This window comes from Corvus hawaiiensis, chromosome Z (assembly GCF_020740725.1).
Source record: "Corvus hawaiiensis isolate bCorHaw1 chromosome Z, bCorHaw1.pri.cur, whole genome shotgun sequence".
In the NCBI taxonomy this organism is placed as follows: domain Eukaryota; kingdom Metazoa; phylum Chordata; class Aves; order Passeriformes; family Corvidae; genus Corvus; species Corvus hawaiiensis.
Window position 1 is genome coordinate 25,070,820 of NC_063255.1, and position 18,824 is coordinate 25,089,643.

An 18,824-nucleotide genomic window follows, 5' to 3' on the forward strand; every position below is an offset into this window, starting at 1 on the left:
ACAGTCCACCACTCTACATCCAAGTTGACTGGTACTTTATTTGCCTTGATGGGTGATCTCCTGTGATGAGTACTCTCTGAAATGAAATCCTACCTGGAAAGCCCTGAGCAGGGCCATGTGGTCACTGAACGTCCCTGCAGCAAAACGCTTCCTGCACAGCATGGCCGCACACTTTTGGGAGGCCAGCGTGGGCAGCACAAAAGGGTCTTGGCAGGCAAGAGCACAGGCAATGGTCAGAACAGGATCCAGGCACTTCAGCACAACTGCATACAACACCATTTTACCCAGGTGTGGCTCTACAGGTAATTCAGTGAGGTGGTAACCAAGCTCAGTGAGATCTTCCCAAGGGTCCATGGCATCTATGGTCTGTTTATAAACAAACAAACAAAGGAGAGGGGGACAGGGACAGTGGACTAAATCAGTTTACAGTAAAAGCAGAAAGGATGTGAATACTGGACATTAACGAGACTTGTTCCCAAACACTAAAACAGCAAGTCCAACTATTAACAGAGACAACTTTGAATCACTCTCTTCCCCGACATGGAAAAACACATCCCCACACACAAAATGAAAACAGACAATAAACAAGAACTCAGAACATCCTGAAGTAATTAAAAACAGCTTCAGTACAAACAGAAGTCAGTAAGGTAGGCTGCTACACCACAAATATGGAATCAAACGAAATTCCCACCTAAACCTATTCCTTTCCTGACCTTAAGCATGTGCACAGCATTTCTGACAGTTACAGCAGGCGGAGGATCAGGAGCTTTCATAAGAAAGTCTACAACTGGACAATTAATTGGAGCCAGAAGCTTTGTGTATAAACAAATCTCCTGCAAGTTCAAAGGCAGAAGAAAAAAGGTTACTAAGACTTGGAAACAAACCCAACACACGATTTTTTGCAATTAATAGTATGGTTTGATGACATTAAATTTTTTAAAGTTACAATTTCAAACTGAACATGCACCTGAAGTGGCATTCTTAGAAGTTCTGGAGACTGAAATTCCAACATATTCTGAAATCGGAGCCTGCTGAAGAGACGAAAACAGACTCCAGGCTGACAGCGCCCAGCCCTTGAAAATAAAGTATGGGAAGTTGTAAAAATTAGGATTTTTTTCTAAAAACAAAACCAACCAACCAAAAGCCAACAAACAGACACAGAAACTTAGAACGGAAAAGCAGAAGCAGTTCTGTGAAGAAGGTGTTGCTAAGGGTAAGTCACACACAGAGTTTGAGTTTTGCAAGCGTGGATTATTTTGGATGGCATGGAAATTTTTTATTGTAATTTTAACCCAACACTGAGAAATCTGGAGAAACAAAAACAAGGCTTATCTAAGTAAAGGCCGTGGGTTTTTTGCTAACCTAAGACCAGTCCAAATCTCAATCATCCTTTGCTGTAAGGACTCTAAGCTGCAAACTTTGTTTCTTCCCTGTGCATCCCCCAAACAGAAGTTACTCTTGGAGTAAAAGGTAGAATAAAGATTAAATAACTTGTGACTGAAGGGACAGAGACAGCAAATTCTCACATTCACACACAAATACTTGACGCTTAATGCCAACAGAATTGATGAAACAGGCATTTGTTGCTACAAAACTTCCAAGCCCTCACCCACAGTGTTGGGAAGAATATGATCATGGCCTGTTAAGTCATGGATAGTTTGGAGAAAGTGAAATAGGCAATCCTCTGCCCAAAGACAAGGTGTGAAAACAGGTGGACACTGTGACTGCTGGTGCTACGTGGGAGAAAGAGGAAGGAGAACAAATTAATGTAGAGGAATTCCTTGTGGAACAGGGGCATGAGATACCCCAGGAGAGCTTGGGCATCCCAGGGCTGTTGCAGAAGTACCCCTGATGGGGCCTCAGGCTGAAGATAGGCTTGCAAGGCACCTGCTAGCCGGCAGCCTTGAACAGCCTTGGGAAAAGGTATACACTGGTCAGCTCCCCCGCTGCTTAGAGGCTTTCTCATGGGAAAGGGGCGTGAACTTTGAAAAAGTCTAACTTGGTGAAGGTAAACAATGACACGGGAGCACAATGCTCAAATTGTATCGGTGTTCCTGTTGTGTCTCAGGCTGGCTCTCCTGCACCCGGGACCTCCCCCCCGTTAAAACTTAATGGGGTGGAAAACAACCTAGACCTCTGGGAAATGCCTGAGCATCACTTTTCTACAACTTGGGAAATGATTCCAAGGAAATACATGCTGACCCCTACTCATCTGCAGAGAATGAGTGCTGGCCATTGCCCAACACGACACTGGACTAGGCTAGAAACAGTTATTACGTTGTGTGCTTTATTCTTAACACACAGGACGGTGGAGATCTGCGAAATAAGAACCATTATGAGGCATTTATTACCTGCCTTTTCTCTGGATAGCACTGGCTTTTGAAATCCACCCCATTCTTAGCACTGTAACACGGCTCAGTGCATCAAAAGACTTCTATAAAAACAAAGAAAGGAACATAAGCCCAAGACTGAATAGGGCACATGAAATAAAAGTTAGTAGTTATTTAGATTACCAACAGAAGTTCTCTAAAAAGTATGACATAGTAATATATACAGCAGCTTCTGGCACAAAGATATCTTCTCGGTTTCACGTGAATTTATGATGGTACCTCCTTTGCAGTATCTTTGTGCTACACAGTTTTCGAAATTAAACTTTTTCTAGTCAACAGGTAATTGCAAGTCAGTAAAAGATACGTCAGGTCTGCGTTCTGAGATATCACAAAGCAAGCAAAAATACATTATTATACCAAATAAAGTTTTCCTCTTTATCTCGCTTGGAAATTACCTCCTTATTTTCCTAGATTTGATGTAAAATTACCAAAAGAAATTGTATTATAAGAACTTCAGAAATTTGGTGTGTGTATCTCCTACGAAATCCAACTCCATTTTCAAAGCCATACACTAGGTCTTAAATTGCCTCGTTCTGTTATCTCACTTTTCTGGAACAAGTAACTTAGGAATAGGCATGCAACACACCCAAAAAAGTGCTTAAAAGCTTAATGGGTTCTTTTTGGACTTGATACAATAGTAGGACAAAAGGAACTCCCAGTGTCCTCCAAGTCTCAGGAAGGTGGTGGTCTAAACGGAGGACTTGTTTTAAAAATCAAACCGAAATACTAAATTACAAAAAAGATCCATCAACACTTCAACCTACATTAGTTTTTACAGGGCTTTTAGACAGCTAGCTATTTACAGTATTTGTCATAAAACAAATGGATGTTGAAACTTCTCAGTGAGGTCTGTTGCCTGACAGGCACTAGCTCTCAGCCTACTGATAAGTTAAAAAAAAAAGTTCTCCAAAATTTATGCACCGTGTGTTTTAGAATGGCACTAGGAAGTTCACTTCCCAAAGACAATTTAAGGCAGCCGTACCTCTTTCACCTTGCCTGAGTCAATGACAAATACAACATCACTGACTGTTACGCTGGTTTCTGCAATATTAGTAGAAAGAATCTGCAATGAAAAAAACAACCAAACAACCAAAACTGTAGTAACTGTGAAAGCAAAGGCAAAACAGATCACTGTCGCATCTGACCAAGTCCTCTGATACTTGCAATTTTGCGGACGCCAGAAGGTGGAGTTTCAAGCACTTTTTTCTGATCCAAAGTCTGCACACTCGAATGAAGCATGAAAACTTGGTATCTAATGCAAGACAAAAAGCACGTTTTAAGGATCCTTTAAAGAAGCAATGGAAAGCCACAGAAACTAAAGGTTTTACCTGGGAGCATTATCAGCAAATCTCTTGTCATCAAAAAGAATGCGGTCCCTCAGGCTCACTATCTCATCATATCCAGGAAGAAATATTAAAATGGCTCCTAAAGAAGGAAGTGCGTTTGCAGAGTTAAACAGAAGATTCAAACATATGTCAGCGCCACGTAGACCAGCACTCGGAAGGTTTTAACTTTTGGGGATTTCCAAAGAGCGAGCAGGATTCATCAGAAGCTGAATCCACAACAATTCACTGGGAGTGTGGGTATTTACCTACCCGCATCACAGCTACGACAGATGCTGTGGAGTAAGTGCATGATCAGATCCAGATCCACTTTTTCATCATCAAAGCTGTGATGATAAGCTGTCAGTAGCTCTCTGTCCTCTGCACTAAGGTCGCTACCACTTTTTTGGACCAGGGAACTTTCATCCAGATTTCCAAATCCGAATGAAGCACTGTAATAAAAAAATACGCAGAAGGCTGTTCCCTTCAGGTTTGCATTCAGCCATCAGCTCAAACTTAGATCAAGACCAACATGACCACCGGTCTTGAATTTTAATTTTTAAGTGTAGCAGAAGAGAATCACAGTACTAGTACTGTTCACTGACTTAAATGTTAACCCAACAAAGCATGCAACTTCAATTTTTAGTGTTAACTTTAGTTTTCTTAAACTTCATTGAGACACAACCGTAAGGGAATGAAAGTCTGAAGACATTTCTCGTTTATCAGTTTAAGGAAAAATATTTAAAAGATACGTATTTTCCAAAAATTTCCCACTAGCAGAAACTACACGAAGAGAAATTATAATAATGTAACCTTTACAAAACACTACCTCAACTCTGATAGCTGTAAGTTAATCAAAGAAGCATTCTTGAATGGCCTAGTGGACACGTTACTTCGATAAAGTTTCTTTACTATGTCTATTGTGTATCAACAATACACAGATAAAAACACGTGACAGATTTGTTTCCAAAATAAGCATATGAAGATAAAATGGTTCATAGTATAGAATCAGCAAGTTGTGCTAACCTAAACAACATGACACTGATGACAAACGTTTTTGTTCTTTGTTTTTGAAATACTCCTATTCTCAAAAAAAAGGTATTGCTATTTAGCCCAGATTTTGAAGCATAAAAAGCTAAAACCTCTTCTGATTAAAAGAACACAAACCTCAAATTTCCTTTCACCACAACTCCTTCTGCAAAGCAGTTACAGCTTACCTGTAGGATTCCAACAGATCAACAACCTCTGTCTGTCCAAAGCGCCTAGCCCAGTCCACAGCCGTCCTGAAAGAGTGGCACAAGTATTCTTACCAGATTTTCCACTTCAAAAGACGAGTATGAATAGCACATCATGCGAGGAGACAGCTGACACCACACTTTTGTGTCCATTTTTGCATTGCTAGCAATGCTGTTATTGCTAGATCTGCAACTTCCCATTCTGAAGTGCATGATCACGCGTAACAGCGACCCGATTTTCAGGTAACTCAGTTCCTTACCACACAAGAGTGTCAGTTTTACACAGGAGTACAACACAAACACGCACAAGGAAATGTGGAACAAGGAACCGTGTGCCGTACCTTTAAAAAGCCCACACCAGTGTGCAGAGATCAGACCTGCCTGTTTGCAGTACCCTTTAAGTCATCCCAAAAAGTCACACCCCAGGTGTTTTTCATCAAAATGTGGGAAAATACTGGGCTATTTCATGTCTTTCAGAAATCGTCCTCCTCACAGTGCAGTTCACTGGTTTACCTTTAAACTGCATTCCTTCCCAAGTTTTTCAAGTGTTGGTACCAAATATCAGAGCCCTGGAATCCTAATTCTTAGCCTTCCATACTACCATTACTTACTGTACTTCCTGTTTATAGGAAGACACACTTCATGGCCACAAAACTTGAGTCTTTACAGATTCACAAATATTTTTACATGCTACAGCATATTTAGAAACATAAGACAAAGATCTTCTTACACAGGTAACTCCATGAAAATAAGAATCACCAAACATTCTGGTGGAATTCAGCAGATTACAGTCTTTCCACTAACCAGTGTCTTAAATAAGACATACTGAAACCAAGCTTATAGCCCATAATCAAGACCGTGTAATTAAGAATTCCACGTAGAATTTACAGAAAACAATGTGCTTCAACAGAAGTTAGAAATGGTTTAGGCTGTCAAAATCTATAGCTCTTACAGCAGTCTGGTAAGTTAGCAAATTAATTCAGATGTTACAGAATTTTCTTTCTCTCTCCTATATTGACAAATAAATCTATCTTTTGGTTTCTCTGTTTGTTTTTTACCAGCCATTGGATGATTTGCAGTGGATACTTGCTCCCATACTGATCAGCTGTTCTACTTGACTCAAAAAGCCTCTCCCTGAAGAAACCATCAGAGCAGTCACGCCGGTCTCACTGTGCTTATAATCAACTGAGAAGTAAAAAAAAAAAAAAAAAAAAAAAAAAAAAAATCAGCAAACCCAATAAAAATGTTTGGGTTTTTTTCCAAATATTCTACAAATATTGCTTTCAAATTCCAGCCCAAAGAGAATTTGTTTCCTCACTCATCTCTGCAGTCAGTTCATGGGAATCCCACATTGTTTTAGAAGCACACTTCTGCCAATACTTCGAAACAACAACAATGAACTAAACAACTCATTAATTCTGCTAGCCCTATTCATTTTTTCAGTAGGCATCAGAATGCAAAAGTAACAACATTTGAAACTGAAGATGAAAGTAGCCATAGAAATTTAAATAAATTTGTGGTTGCTTTTTTGTTATGTAATAACATACAAAACTTACCACTGACATTTTCAGTTAAAATTAGATGGAACACCTGAGCAAAGGAATCAATATCTTTATGCAACCAGATGTCAGACAGACACGAATCCATTTCTTTTACTATCCACGGTTCAAGGCAATTCACATCTTTTTCAGTCTGATGAGAAAGAACAACACTGAAAGATGAATCTCTTCCAAGAGGTGTCTTTATTCTCACACATTACCCACAAAGAATTTGAACAGTTACGTTTTCCCAGCAGCAATCAGAAATCCACCACTCAGGCATCAGTTAAAGCATTGACTGTGTCCTATGCAAGTACTCACACAGGGGCAGTCGAGCCATTTGATCTGAGGAAAAGCTGCGTACAACCACCGTAACCGAAAAGCCCACTTCAGCCAGAGCAGCTCGTCCTAGTAAAGCGACCCTTAAAATGCGTTAATACCTGAGAGCCTACGGCGCTTCAGATAACACACTTTAAACGGCTAGTAATGGAACACAAATATAAACTTCTCTTGCAACAAAAGGAAAAACTTACCAGTTGATTAAATACTGTGTCACCACCATCATCCAACAGACTGTACTCTTCACTTGCCCTTGGAACTGATTTTTGTCTCCGACGTGCCAGTTTGTTGGTGTTTTCTTGAGCGGAACACCACTCAGCAAGAGTGGTTTTCTGTTTCTCTTCTAGAATGCAAAGTATTTCCCAAGAAATTTTTAGAGTCATCTTTATTATCCATTGTTTTCTATTAAAAAATAATTACAGCAGCTCAAAGTTTTACCTATTCAGCTTTATTTAATCTAGAATGCTGCTACAGTCCAACATAAATGACGTGTTTAAGAGTACCCAAAGGGCACCACTGCAAACAAGTGCTGTGAGAACAAGGTAAAACCCAGCATTTTGGTGTTTAACCCCCTAAGCCTCCATTATTCCAAATTACTGCAGTCAAAGGAGCTTCCTAAGGAATTACCTTCTACACAATCTCAGCCCAGCTCTTTCTCCAGAAGTGGAATTCTGGAGACAAGTCATACAGCCCCTGCACGTAACAACTTATTTTTGTATGCAAGTGGAAGAAACAGTAGAAGACACCAGTGTCTTAACTGAGCTTTTCTATCCACAGGGATCAGAGCTGAGCACTGGGATAAACATCCAGTTAGGACTGTATGTTATAGTTTGGGGTTTGCCTTTTTTTTAAATTTTCTTTAAATGATCATTAGGATCACTACTTTCAGTTGCCAGAAAAACTGCTGAAGTAATAGCTACTTAATCAACTGAGAACCAATTATATTTAGTTTAAGAGTGTGAATGCTTATTAAAAAATACATCCATGTCTGTAGAATGCAGTGAAAAATGCTAATAGGAACAACTTGTACATTTTGCGCAAGATGTACAAAATCCTGCCTCCTTTAACAGCTGCACTTGAATTTGCACCCAAAGGTACAGAGCATCCTCTGCTCCTGTAGTTTTCATGTGGGCAGAGCCCCCAATTATATGTAATTCTACACCATAATAATTAGAAAAAATAAGACATTTATCAACTGAAAGTAAAAAGAATGCAACCACTGAATCAAAGTGAATTTCCTTCTTTAATTGCATGAACTTCCATGAACATTACATTTCAACAATGCCAATGCTGAGAGCTTAAAGACACTTGCTGTCATCTAATCACGTCTCATTTCATCTCCTGACTTTGGAATTTTAACGAAAATCATCCTGTTAATCATTTGTTCAATCAAGCAATGCTTCTCATTGCCAACCCTTACGATTAACTAGGTCACCAACCTTGCTGCTTCTCTTTTTTGTACTTTACCATCCCTTTGTTTGTATACCCAGTGCTTCGCAAGATGTCCTCCAGAAACATCTCTTTAACTTCAAAAGGTCTTCCTTGGACTGAAAGGACAAAAATTCCATCAAAGACGAGATATTCCCCAGCTTCACTTACAGCATTATTTTTCAAAAAAAATTATCTTCACTGGAGTTCATTTTTCTTAAAATTATACAAAACAAAACATTTCCAAAGTCAAATGCTATCTTGTTTCTCATTAACCTCTTCAATTATATCAGCTGTTATATAGCAAGAGATGCTCATAAGATTCAGAGTTGTTAGCTGCAATTTTTTAAAATGAGAAGAAGAAAACAGCCATTTTTGTTTAGGGTTACAAACAAGAACTCACCACGTAAGCCTGCCACCTGGAGTAAAAACGCAATTATTTAACAAGCAATTAATACAGCTTTGTGCAAGACTCCACAAGGAGACAGTACATCTTTGTGTTGAACTACTTTCTTTCATGAGAAGTATGTGAGGAGATAGGCTTTTCTCAGCGCCCTCAACTGATTCAGCAAAGCTGGGCTTTCTTTACTGAATACTTCCGGACAGATGAGACATCCCAGTGGTCTTTACCTCCTAATAATTTATCCTTACTTCTTTTTCAACACGACTCTTTTCTAGACCTTATCTGTGAACATTAAAGGATGCTTTTCGCATGAAGAATTCAAATCTTGACATTTTGATTTCTGGTCCCTTAAGATGACTTTAGATCACTCAGGATTTTCCTTCAGAAAGAACCATCTACAGTCCACATACTTCGAGAAGCTGTCATAGAGGAAGCCTTCCAACACCCATCACAAACTCTTGTGTACTACAGCAATCCACAACTACAAAATGTTGGTTTCTGTGGTCAGGATTTTGTCAGCCACATTGCTGAAGGAGAAGCAAACCTTTTTCATTACATTAACAGACAGAAGTCTAAAGCCGCTTCTTTTAATTCTTAAATTCCCAAAAACAAAAAAGGAAACAACATCTTTCCAATTGCTATTGGCCTGCTACACAACCAGCATAACCACTGTGGTAAACTGGAGCGACTCTCATCAGAATTTCCAAAACAAATACACTCATCTAAAAGAACAGGAAGCTGCAAGAAGAGTAAACTGGAAAGCCACACAACAATCACAGCTGAGGCTCTCCCCTGCAAAAAAAAATTCAGAGAACATGAAATCAAGTGTAATTTCCAGATTCCTGTCTCAAACAAGTTGCAAGCCTTATTTTACTAGGCAGAAGTTCAGAACTGGGAACTAGAAAGAAACACTTCTATCTGTAAAAAAACCAACGAGGTTTCCTTCTCACGAACATTTGCTAAAACAAACCAGTAACTGATTCCACCCATTTCCTAGAACTGTTGAGATTTTTAAAAATACAGGCTGACATGCAGAGAGTCTACCTGATTGTCAAATAAAGCATTTCTCTTAAAAGCTACTGTTCAAAATACAATAAACTTGGACATCATTGTTGAAAAAGGAAGAGGACTGCGAGCTGCCAGAGGAGGTCACCCATGCAGAAAACCTGCAAGCCAGGAGGGTGGGAAAAAGAAAACAAGCCCACGCAAACCCCCCCACCTCCCACACATCTGTATTTTGCCTCTCCTAAAGATCAGTCAAATGAAATTAAAGCAGCAATAATGGGAACTTTTCTTTGCATCTCAAAGTCATCTAACTGCAGGTAACCGAGGCTGACCATAAACTAACAGAAACTGGATGTCTTTTCTGAGTATTTACCTAGAGGAACAGCTACTGATTTTCTTTAAAACAAAGAATCACGTGATTGAAGCATGAAACCAAACCTGCCTAGGCCTCCTGTATTTCTCAACTGAACAGGTACAGTTATCTGCGATTTATCCAGTAACAACCTTTATGAGATCTGAAGAATTAGAATCTGCTGCAATGCATTAACATGCATCACACTAGTGTAGCTCCTAAGTCCTGTACCAGCATGGAAGCAGCACTTCAATAACCTTTTCCTACTTCTTGAATTAAACGTGGAGAGGGCCAGGACATTCCTGCATTTACAGAACTCCCAGCGATAAAAACACTTCCCTCTGAAGCAGGCGCAAATAGTTAAGAAACAAGAAACCTGAATACACAAAGAACAGGCACTGCTGTAATTCCGAGTGTATTCACCACCTGCCTTTACTCAGAGTAGTTTGCTACAGTTCACTGAAGTCTGTGAGTCTGGGGCAAGTATACTCAGATTTAAGAGTTAAGAGAAGTACTTACTGTGTATTACTGGGCAGCTTCCAAAATACCTAATAAAAAGATTCGCATCTAGAGCAGCACTAGAAATAATTAGTTTTAAATTATTCTGGTTTTGCAGCACATCTCTCAGTTTTATTAGCAAGAAGTCGCTGAACCTATCCCTCTCATGTACTTCATCCTGTAATAAAAGGAAAAAAAACAAGAGATAAACAAACATCACAGATGCAAGATCATAACTTCTGACAAATACAAACCTCTTTTTTAAAAAAATAAAATACATGATTTGGTGGTACATCACAGAGGCCTTAAAATGTGTAAATCTAGCTTAAGGTAAGGGGGTTTTTTTAAACTATCCACAAGCAAAAAAAAAGTTTCAGAAAGTTTTTATCAGAGCAGAGCGCACTGTAATGCACAAGCCACACACACCTTAATGTCAGAGGCCAAAGTAAATGCCTGAAACCTCTCTAATTTTGTATTGGAAGCCAAATTTCAAGAAAAGGTCACAAACCACAAATCCTACAAATCTTATTTTAATAAATTCTCACTTCACAACTGATGAGCATTTAAAGAAATGTATGACACCACATAATCAGAAAAAAAGACATTGCTTAGACAAGTCATACACAAAGCCTGTAAATTAAGGACATAACTGGTTAATCATCTTTGTCATTCTTCTGTTTTGTTTTGTATTATGAATGAATGAAACAGGACTCAAATACAAGGCTTGTAGGCTGACATCAAGAATTAATAGACCACTCTCATGCTTTTTTAACTCTGATAAACAGGTAGGCACCTAAACTTACCGTGACTTTTTTGTCTTCAGTAGTGGAGTACTTAAATCTTGCCATAAACATTCTGGTTCCCCTTACTTACAGAACTCCACAATAGGAATATTAACACAATCATAAATGAACGCTCCTGAACAATTTGCTAGCAATTAGATTGCACATTATCTTGAAAACACTCGGCAAACAAATGGACTGAAAACCTGGTATTGCTGAAACAAATACATGATAACAGAAATTCTGACACAATCATATCGAACCACATCTAAGCCTCCCTAAGGCTTTTCTGCCGACAGAGGAATTTCAGAAAAATTTACACTTCTGTCCTCCTCAACTCCTCCTGATTCCACACCTAATTATTGGCATGAACATAAAATAAGATGTTTTTCCAGGGAAAAACACAAACAAACGCACAGAAAAGCACCAAAACCCACAAAACATGCATGCTACACTAAGGACTCAGAAAGCCTTTAAAGTCGATTCAGATTCTACCAAACAAAACCACCGAAAACGCTCAGCAAATTTAAATAAAACAAACGAGGACCACATTTTCCAATTAACAAGCAACACATGAAAGACCACAGGATGCTCACCACAATTACATGTGTCACAGTGGAGAGGGTGCTGTCTCCTGCCATCAGCGTGCGAAGGAGCATATCATTAGTGCAGAATGTTACCAGTGTCTTTGGAGAAACCCTATGGAACAGAGCACAGAGACGACTCAGGGGTTTTGCACCACTTAAAGGCTGCTAGCAGCTTTCCATGGCTCAAAAATTAAAGCAGCTGCTGACCAGAAGAGGCATTACAGTTCTCTCACCAAAGAACTCCTGCATACCACTTGTTTTCAAACTATGCCTATTCCCAGACATTTCCTAACAACTCTTAGTGCTTGCGCTCCTAACTTTGAACAATGGATTAATTGAAAACATCAGATTCAAATTTTAATAAGTAAGAAAGTTAAACAGAACCATGAGAAACAGTCATTCTCCATGTCATTCAATTTACTAGAAAATCCCATGTGGAAAACCAGGTTCCAATTCCTCAGCATAGGCTTGGATATAGCCTTTGTATTTGCCTACACGTGGTGGGATGAGCCTGGCTGGATGCCAGGTGCCACCCAAGCCACTCTATCCCTCCTCTCCTGAGCTGGGCAGGGGAGAGGAAATACAATGGAAGACTCACAGGGTCAGGACCAGGATAAGGAGAACATGGGTCTCTCCCATGGGCAACAGTCCTCCGTGAGCTTCTCCAGCATGAGTCCTTCCCAGGGGCTGCAGGTCTTCATAAAAGGGACCTGCTCCAGCACAGGGTGCAGTCCCTCAGGAACAGCCTGCTCCAGCGTGGGACCCCCACAGGGTCACAATACTGACAGCGAACTGGGGGCTCTCTCCACAGGGCCACAGGCCCTGCCAAGAGCCTGCTCCAACATAGGCTTCCCAGAGGATCACAGCCTCTTTCAAGCACCCACCTGCTGCAACACGGAGTCCTGCACGGGCTGCAGGGGGATCCCCGCTGCACCATGCGCCTCCATGGGCTGCAGGAGCACAGCTGCCTCACCATGGGCTGCACCACGGGCTGCTCTGGCACCTGGAGCACCTCCTCCCCTCCCACACTGACCTTCCCATCTGCAGAGGTGCTCCTCCCACATGCGCTCGCTGCTCTCCTTGGACTGCGGCCTCTGTTGTGCAGGTTTTTCTCCCCCATTCCCTGCTGTCCCAGAGGCACTACCACCATCACAGATGGGCTCAGCCTTGGCCAGAGGCAGGTCCGTCCTGGCTGGCACTGTCTCTGTCACACACGGGGAAGGCTTCTGGCATCTTCTCACAGAAAGCCGCCCCACAGCTCCCAAAGCCTTGTCACGCAAACCTAATACACTACAGCTGACTAAATCACAAAGCAATCAGCTGATCCTTTGGTTTTTCAGGAAGTCAAAATACTGAAGTGTAACTATTCTACACCTGGGGCAGAGTTAGCTGCCCCAGTAAAAACAGCAATTGTCACTACTTTCGCTGGTGCTGCCATCCCAAAGGAACCAAAAAGTTCCTTTGTACTGTCCTCCACAGCTCTTTCTGGAAGACCATTAAGAAAACTTAAAAAATTAGACTTCTTTCTTACTATAAGCACCCCTAAACACCTCCACTCCAGATCTTTTCTGTGCACACCTGGAAATATTGCCATCTCTCCCTTTTAGTGTTTCTCCAGAGTAAATGCATTGATTCTTCTCAAGATGGATTTTCTTCCATTTTGATCTGACTTTGCTCTTCTTCTGCCAGCACAGTAGCCAGTATTCCAGCCATTAATCATTCAGCTTATTTGTGATACATCTTCACTAGCTCTTCTAATCCCTTAATAGCCTCATAGCTATTAATAGCACATTCCAATTCTTGTCTTGGCTTTGTTGTTCAAGCACATTCGTTTTCCTCAGCCGTGAGTTATCTTCGTTCATTCAAGCAACACAACCTTTTGCCACCTTCTGGTCACTCATATCCCAGCCGTCGCCCCTTCCCTGAAATGTCACTGGCTACACAGTGCAAAGATGTAAAAACCCATTCACACTCTGCTTCACAGACAAATTCATCAAGTGATTGAAAGCTCTACTTTGACGTCACTTCACGTTTTAAAAGCTGAACCACAGTAAACTTAACCCAAACTGGACTGGTAAATAATGCTCAGCTTCATCAGTCACTTTCCAATTTTGTTGTTCTCTCTTTTATGACCCATACCAACTCACACTATATACGTTTGTTACAGCATGCTGGTCTTCCTACCTACCTTCAAAGCTTGCAGAACTTTTGGATCCACACATGTTAAAAGTAGAGAGGGGAAAAAAAGAGAAGAGAGGAAAGTGTAGACTTGATCTGAAAATCAGACAAGGATTTACATGCACACACTCCCTAGAAGAAACCAATAGAAAGCACTTGAAATTCAGTTCAGTATGACAAGCTACTACATGAAACGGCAAAATACAGGAAGAAAGCTGTCCTTTTCACTCCTAAGTCTTCCTTACCTGCAATAACATACCCCACCTATGATTTATGGGGCTGCATCCCAAATAGACTGCAGTTTAAAGGTACACAAGATTCACGATACCAGCACGAGATCAACTGACACTTAGAAGCACCATTAGTACCTGCTTTCCAACCGGAGCTGGTAACCAATTGTCTGGCCAATCTTCTCTCTCCTTTCTGCTGCCACCCTTTCAGCCACAGCAACAGCTGCTAAACGTCTCGGCTGAGTGCAAAACACACGACAGGGAGCTCCGTTCTTGTAGCAGTCATCAAGGATAAACTGAGGGATCTGGAAAGAAGTGGTTCAAATTTACTTTTTGAGAAAGTCACAGCTTTCTTAGCACAGGGAAACAATTTAACTGCATCTCAGTATTACACGTTGCAACAGACTTTTCAATAGGATTATCACTGCAAATATACCTGAATGGGCATAAAATAAATTTCTAAGTATAACCTGTTGAGGGTTTGTTTTTTTTTTAAAGTTGAAGTGTCTCTCTCCTGCTTCAGAGAGCTCTATAGGAAAAAAAGCCCTGTAGATAATCTCTCATTTTAACACAAAAAATGTATTACTCTGGGTACTAAGAACAGAACTAGCCTTAGAAGAAAAAGGGTTATACAAACATCACAGCTACTTTCCCCTCAATATTTTGTAATATTTTAATGAAAAAATTATATCTATCAGAAAACTGTGAGGAACCATTTATGCTTTTAGTACCTATCTATCTGCTGGCTTAGTATTTCAAAAGCTAGAAAGTGAACTGGAACACAAGATTTTCAATCATACAGGAAAAGAAAAGCCTTAAAATAGCATAGAAATATCCCTTACCACAAATATTACAAAATTGGCATTAGTTTAGTATAAATACTGTTATCTTTTTCATGTCATTGAGGAAACATACTTGAGTAGTTTTTCCCGATCCCGTCTCTCCTATAATCAAAACAATTTTATTGTCCTTTATCGTTTGGACAATTTCTTCCTGTTTTTCAAGAACTGGTAGTGATTGCCTGAAGGAATCGAACTCTGATTCCCCTCTTTTCACTGGGACCTGGGGGATCCCGTCATTAAGTCGACCGCTTGTCTTGTTCAATTCTTTGTTTTCTGTGAAGAGAAATTAAGAATTTACTTCTACAGACACAGAGGAAGGTCACCAAAACACTGCTCAAAAATTATACTTAACAATTAACCTTCCTGACTTTTTATGCACCCCTGTGGGTAAAGTGACAAACCCAGCACACATTTAGAAGTCAGACCCATAGCAACACGTCCTGTTATGGTGCTTGAAATAGGCATTTTTCAGAACAGTTATTACTTTCATAGGTATTTCAAACACAACCAGACTCTCCCAGAGCACTGCTCCATGCCAAAAAAGCCCACAAAGAGCAAAAGGAGAAAGAGAAACTAAACCGGAGAAAACCAGCCTGGTGTATTTTGGTGGCCTTCGTATCTGCGTGCACGTTTCACATCTGCAGTTTCCCTAGAAATACACGCTCACAGAGTTCAACCTTTAAGCTATTCCATGCATTTGCCCCAAATCGTATTAATCCAAGCGCGCTGTATCGGGGGTCCTGGACCCGCACAGCAGCGTGGTGTGTTAGAAAGCAGCGCGTAAGTAGCCAAAAAACGTGCACATCTTCTGAGGGAGCTGCTTCAAACCCAGCACTGTAAATGCTACTCTGTAATTCCTTGATCATTATCTTCCAGAAGAATGAAAAACTTGCTGCAAACTCAATTATACATATTTAACGTGATTAACAGATTCACATGCTAAATTACAAGCTCTGTTGTACCAAGACAAACACAGACTAAAAGATTAGAACTAAAAACACATGCTTGAAAAGCAGAGAAAGATAAATGTTAGACTCTTCATTAGCTTACCCCTTACATTTCTAAGACATCGTGTTTCAGTACTTTTATTATAGCTGCCCTCTGTTCATTAAACAATCCTATTAAACAACCGAAACAATTGAAAAAATCAGCAAAGGAAGCGCTTTAAGAACAGACACCACATATCAGAAATATTTAATTAAACAAGGCATATTGGTACAAGTGTTTTCTCTTCGCTACAGCCACCTCTGCACACAGAAACACAGTATAACTCTTCCACTCACAGCTGTTAAAGCCGTAATCTAGATAAAAGCGTTGCTTTCAAAAAACCCCCAACATTTTATCAGATGTTTGTCTTCAGTGAACTCCTTCATATCCTAGAAATCAAGAAGTCTGGACAGTAGTATCTTAAGGATCACGTCTATTTGGTAGAGATCAAGAAACAAAAACTAAATTTCTTGCTTTGTCAAGTACGTGAATTTCTGTAAGCAGCACAGCCAACCTCATTCTTTCGTAAGGGTGTTCTCACACGGCATCACGGTAAGACCTGACTCTTCAATCCCACCTCATGGAACTTGTATGAAGCCACATTTCACAAATGTGCTTCCGAAAAGATTTGGCTGGAACTGGCTCAAAGGTCCTAAATTAACTCAGCACAAGGTAGACATCGCAATGTGCGTGATATGACTGCCCAAGTTCCTCACAACACCGGTTATAAAAGACCTTGAAAGTAAAGAAAATTCATGTGTTTGTTTAAAGGTGCATGGTAGGGCAGGCAAGGGGACAGAACAGAAAGGGGTTTGTTTTGCACTCGGGTCGTACGTTGTTTTTTCAAGTGGTGTTGACAGACAAGTCCAAATCCGAAGACACGCTGAACATACCAGATTCAATAGCACGCGCACTTCCTCGCTCTGTCCTTGGCAAGAGTTCTGTGCGTTCCTTGTTCGTGACGGGAAAGCTCTGAATGAGGCTCCGAACGGTGTGTTTTGTACGGAGAGCCAAGTCGCAAGCCATGACTGCACGTGTCAGTTCTGAGACATCCTTCTTCCTTACAGTCAGGTATCGATTTGCTCCTTTTCTGTCGGGGGGAAAAGAAAACCTATCTTAGGAATAAGTGACCTACTCTAGGTTAACTTTTATCTGTCAAAAAGTATGAGGTTCTATGCAAAACCTTTAAAAGAAAAGCAGAGATCATGGTGAGAAGCCTCTTTTATGGACACGCGAAACCCATGAAGTATAAAAGCAAGCCATCTCAAAAAGCATGCCACAAGTTTTTCCGAACCAACAAAGACACTTATTTCTATGCCTACTTTTACACTTTTTTCTCTAATACCATTCCTTGCAGCAGAGTCGGCTATGTTGGAAATATCAATCATGTTATCATTAGTCATGAAATTCCATTCATCTGCACCCAAAAAATGAAAATTGTACCCCAACTTACCCTTTGCTTTTAGACACCAGTCCAAGAGACTGACAGAGCTGGTGAACAAACGCTCTTTCAGTACTAGTGAAACTAGAAGGAAATTCCATCTCTAGAATGATAAATAATAGTAAAAAACCAGTAACAATGTAACAGGCATTCTTGACATGTTATCTTGGTGTTACAGAATCAAAGAATTGTTAGGATTGGAAGGGACCTCTGGAGATCACCCAGAGCAACCCCCTGCCAAGGCAGAGTCACCTGGAGCAGGTGACACAGGAGCATGCCCAGGTGGGTTTGGGATGTCTCCAGAGGGGGAGACTCCACGTCCTCCCTGGGCAGCTGTTCCAGTTCTCTGCCACCCTCATGGATAAAAGGTCTTCCTCATGTTGAGGTGCAACTTCTTGGGTTTTAGTTTATGGCCACTGCTCCTTGTTCTGTCACCAAAAACTCCGGCACCACACTCCTGGGACTCATCTTGGAGATATTTATAAGCATTCACATAAATACGTATATTTATACGTATTTATACTCAGTCTCCTCTAGGCTAAACAGGTCCAGGTCCCACATCTCTCCTCACAGAAGAGATGCTCCAGACCTCTCATCATCTCATCTCATCTCATCTCATCTCATCTCATCTCATCTCATCTCATCTCATCTCATCTCATCTCATCTCATCTCATCTCATCTCATCTCATCTCATCTCGCCTGTGGCCTTTGCTGAACCCTGACCAGTAGCTCCCTGTCTCTGTGCTGAGGAGCCCAGAGCTGGACACAGCACCCCAGCTGTGCCTCACTAGGGCCGGGCACAGGGGCAGGATCCCCTCCCTGACCCGCTGCCAGCGCCCTCCCGACACCCGCAGGGTCGCCCCGGGCCGGGCCGGGCCGCGCCGCGCCGCGCACCCGCCTCGTCCCCGCTCCGGAACCGCTCCAGGGCGAGCTGCACCGCCATCTCCACCTCCTCGTCCACGCCGAGCTCCCTGAGGGCCTCGGCCCGGGCGCGCACCGCGGCGGCGGCAGCCGAGCCCCCCGCGGCCCCGCCGGGCTGCCGCCGCGCGACCCGCCTGTGTCGCGACATGGCCCCGACAGCGCCGCCACACGGCCCCGACAGCGCCGCGACACCGGCACGGATCGGCGGGCGCTGCTCCCGGGCCCGGGGGGCGACGCCGGCGGCAGGGCGGGGCCGGGCGTGCGTGGGGTCATCCACAGCCGGAATCGGCCCCGAACGGAAGGAAATCGGGTCTTTCCCCCGTTCGGTGTTGAAGCCTGCCCATGT

General features: G+C 41.6%; 2 protein-coding genes across 2 annotated transcripts in view; both read right to left on the reverse strand.

Moving 5' to 3' along the window:
- The window catches only part of LOC125319531 (ras GTPase-activating-like protein IQGAP2), a 343,446-nt gene that overhangs the window by 149,218 nt on the left and 175,404 nt on the right, over positions 1-18,824 (reverse strand).
- LOC125319529 (3'-5' RNA helicase YTHDC2-like) lies at positions 11-18,641 on the reverse strand. The gene is made up of 20 exons (XM_048290795.1): positions 18,452-18,641; positions 17,570-17,660; positions 17,010-17,206; positions 15,203-15,402; positions 14,426-14,592; positions 11,889-11,991; positions 10,532-10,688; positions 8,264-8,371; positions 7,019-7,167; positions 6,504-6,639; positions 6,006-6,132; positions 4,930-4,995; positions 3,986-4,164; positions 3,719-3,815; positions 3,555-3,642; positions 3,373-3,453; positions 2,352-2,434; positions 968-1,073; positions 714-833; positions 11-366 (listed from the first exon to the last, which is right to left on the reverse strand). Exons 1-20 carry the CDS (start codon positions 18,624-18,626, stop codon positions 37-39), a joined length of 2,760 nt encoding a protein of 919 aa, XP_048146752.1. The 5' UTR covers positions 18,627-18,641; the 3' UTR covers positions 11-36.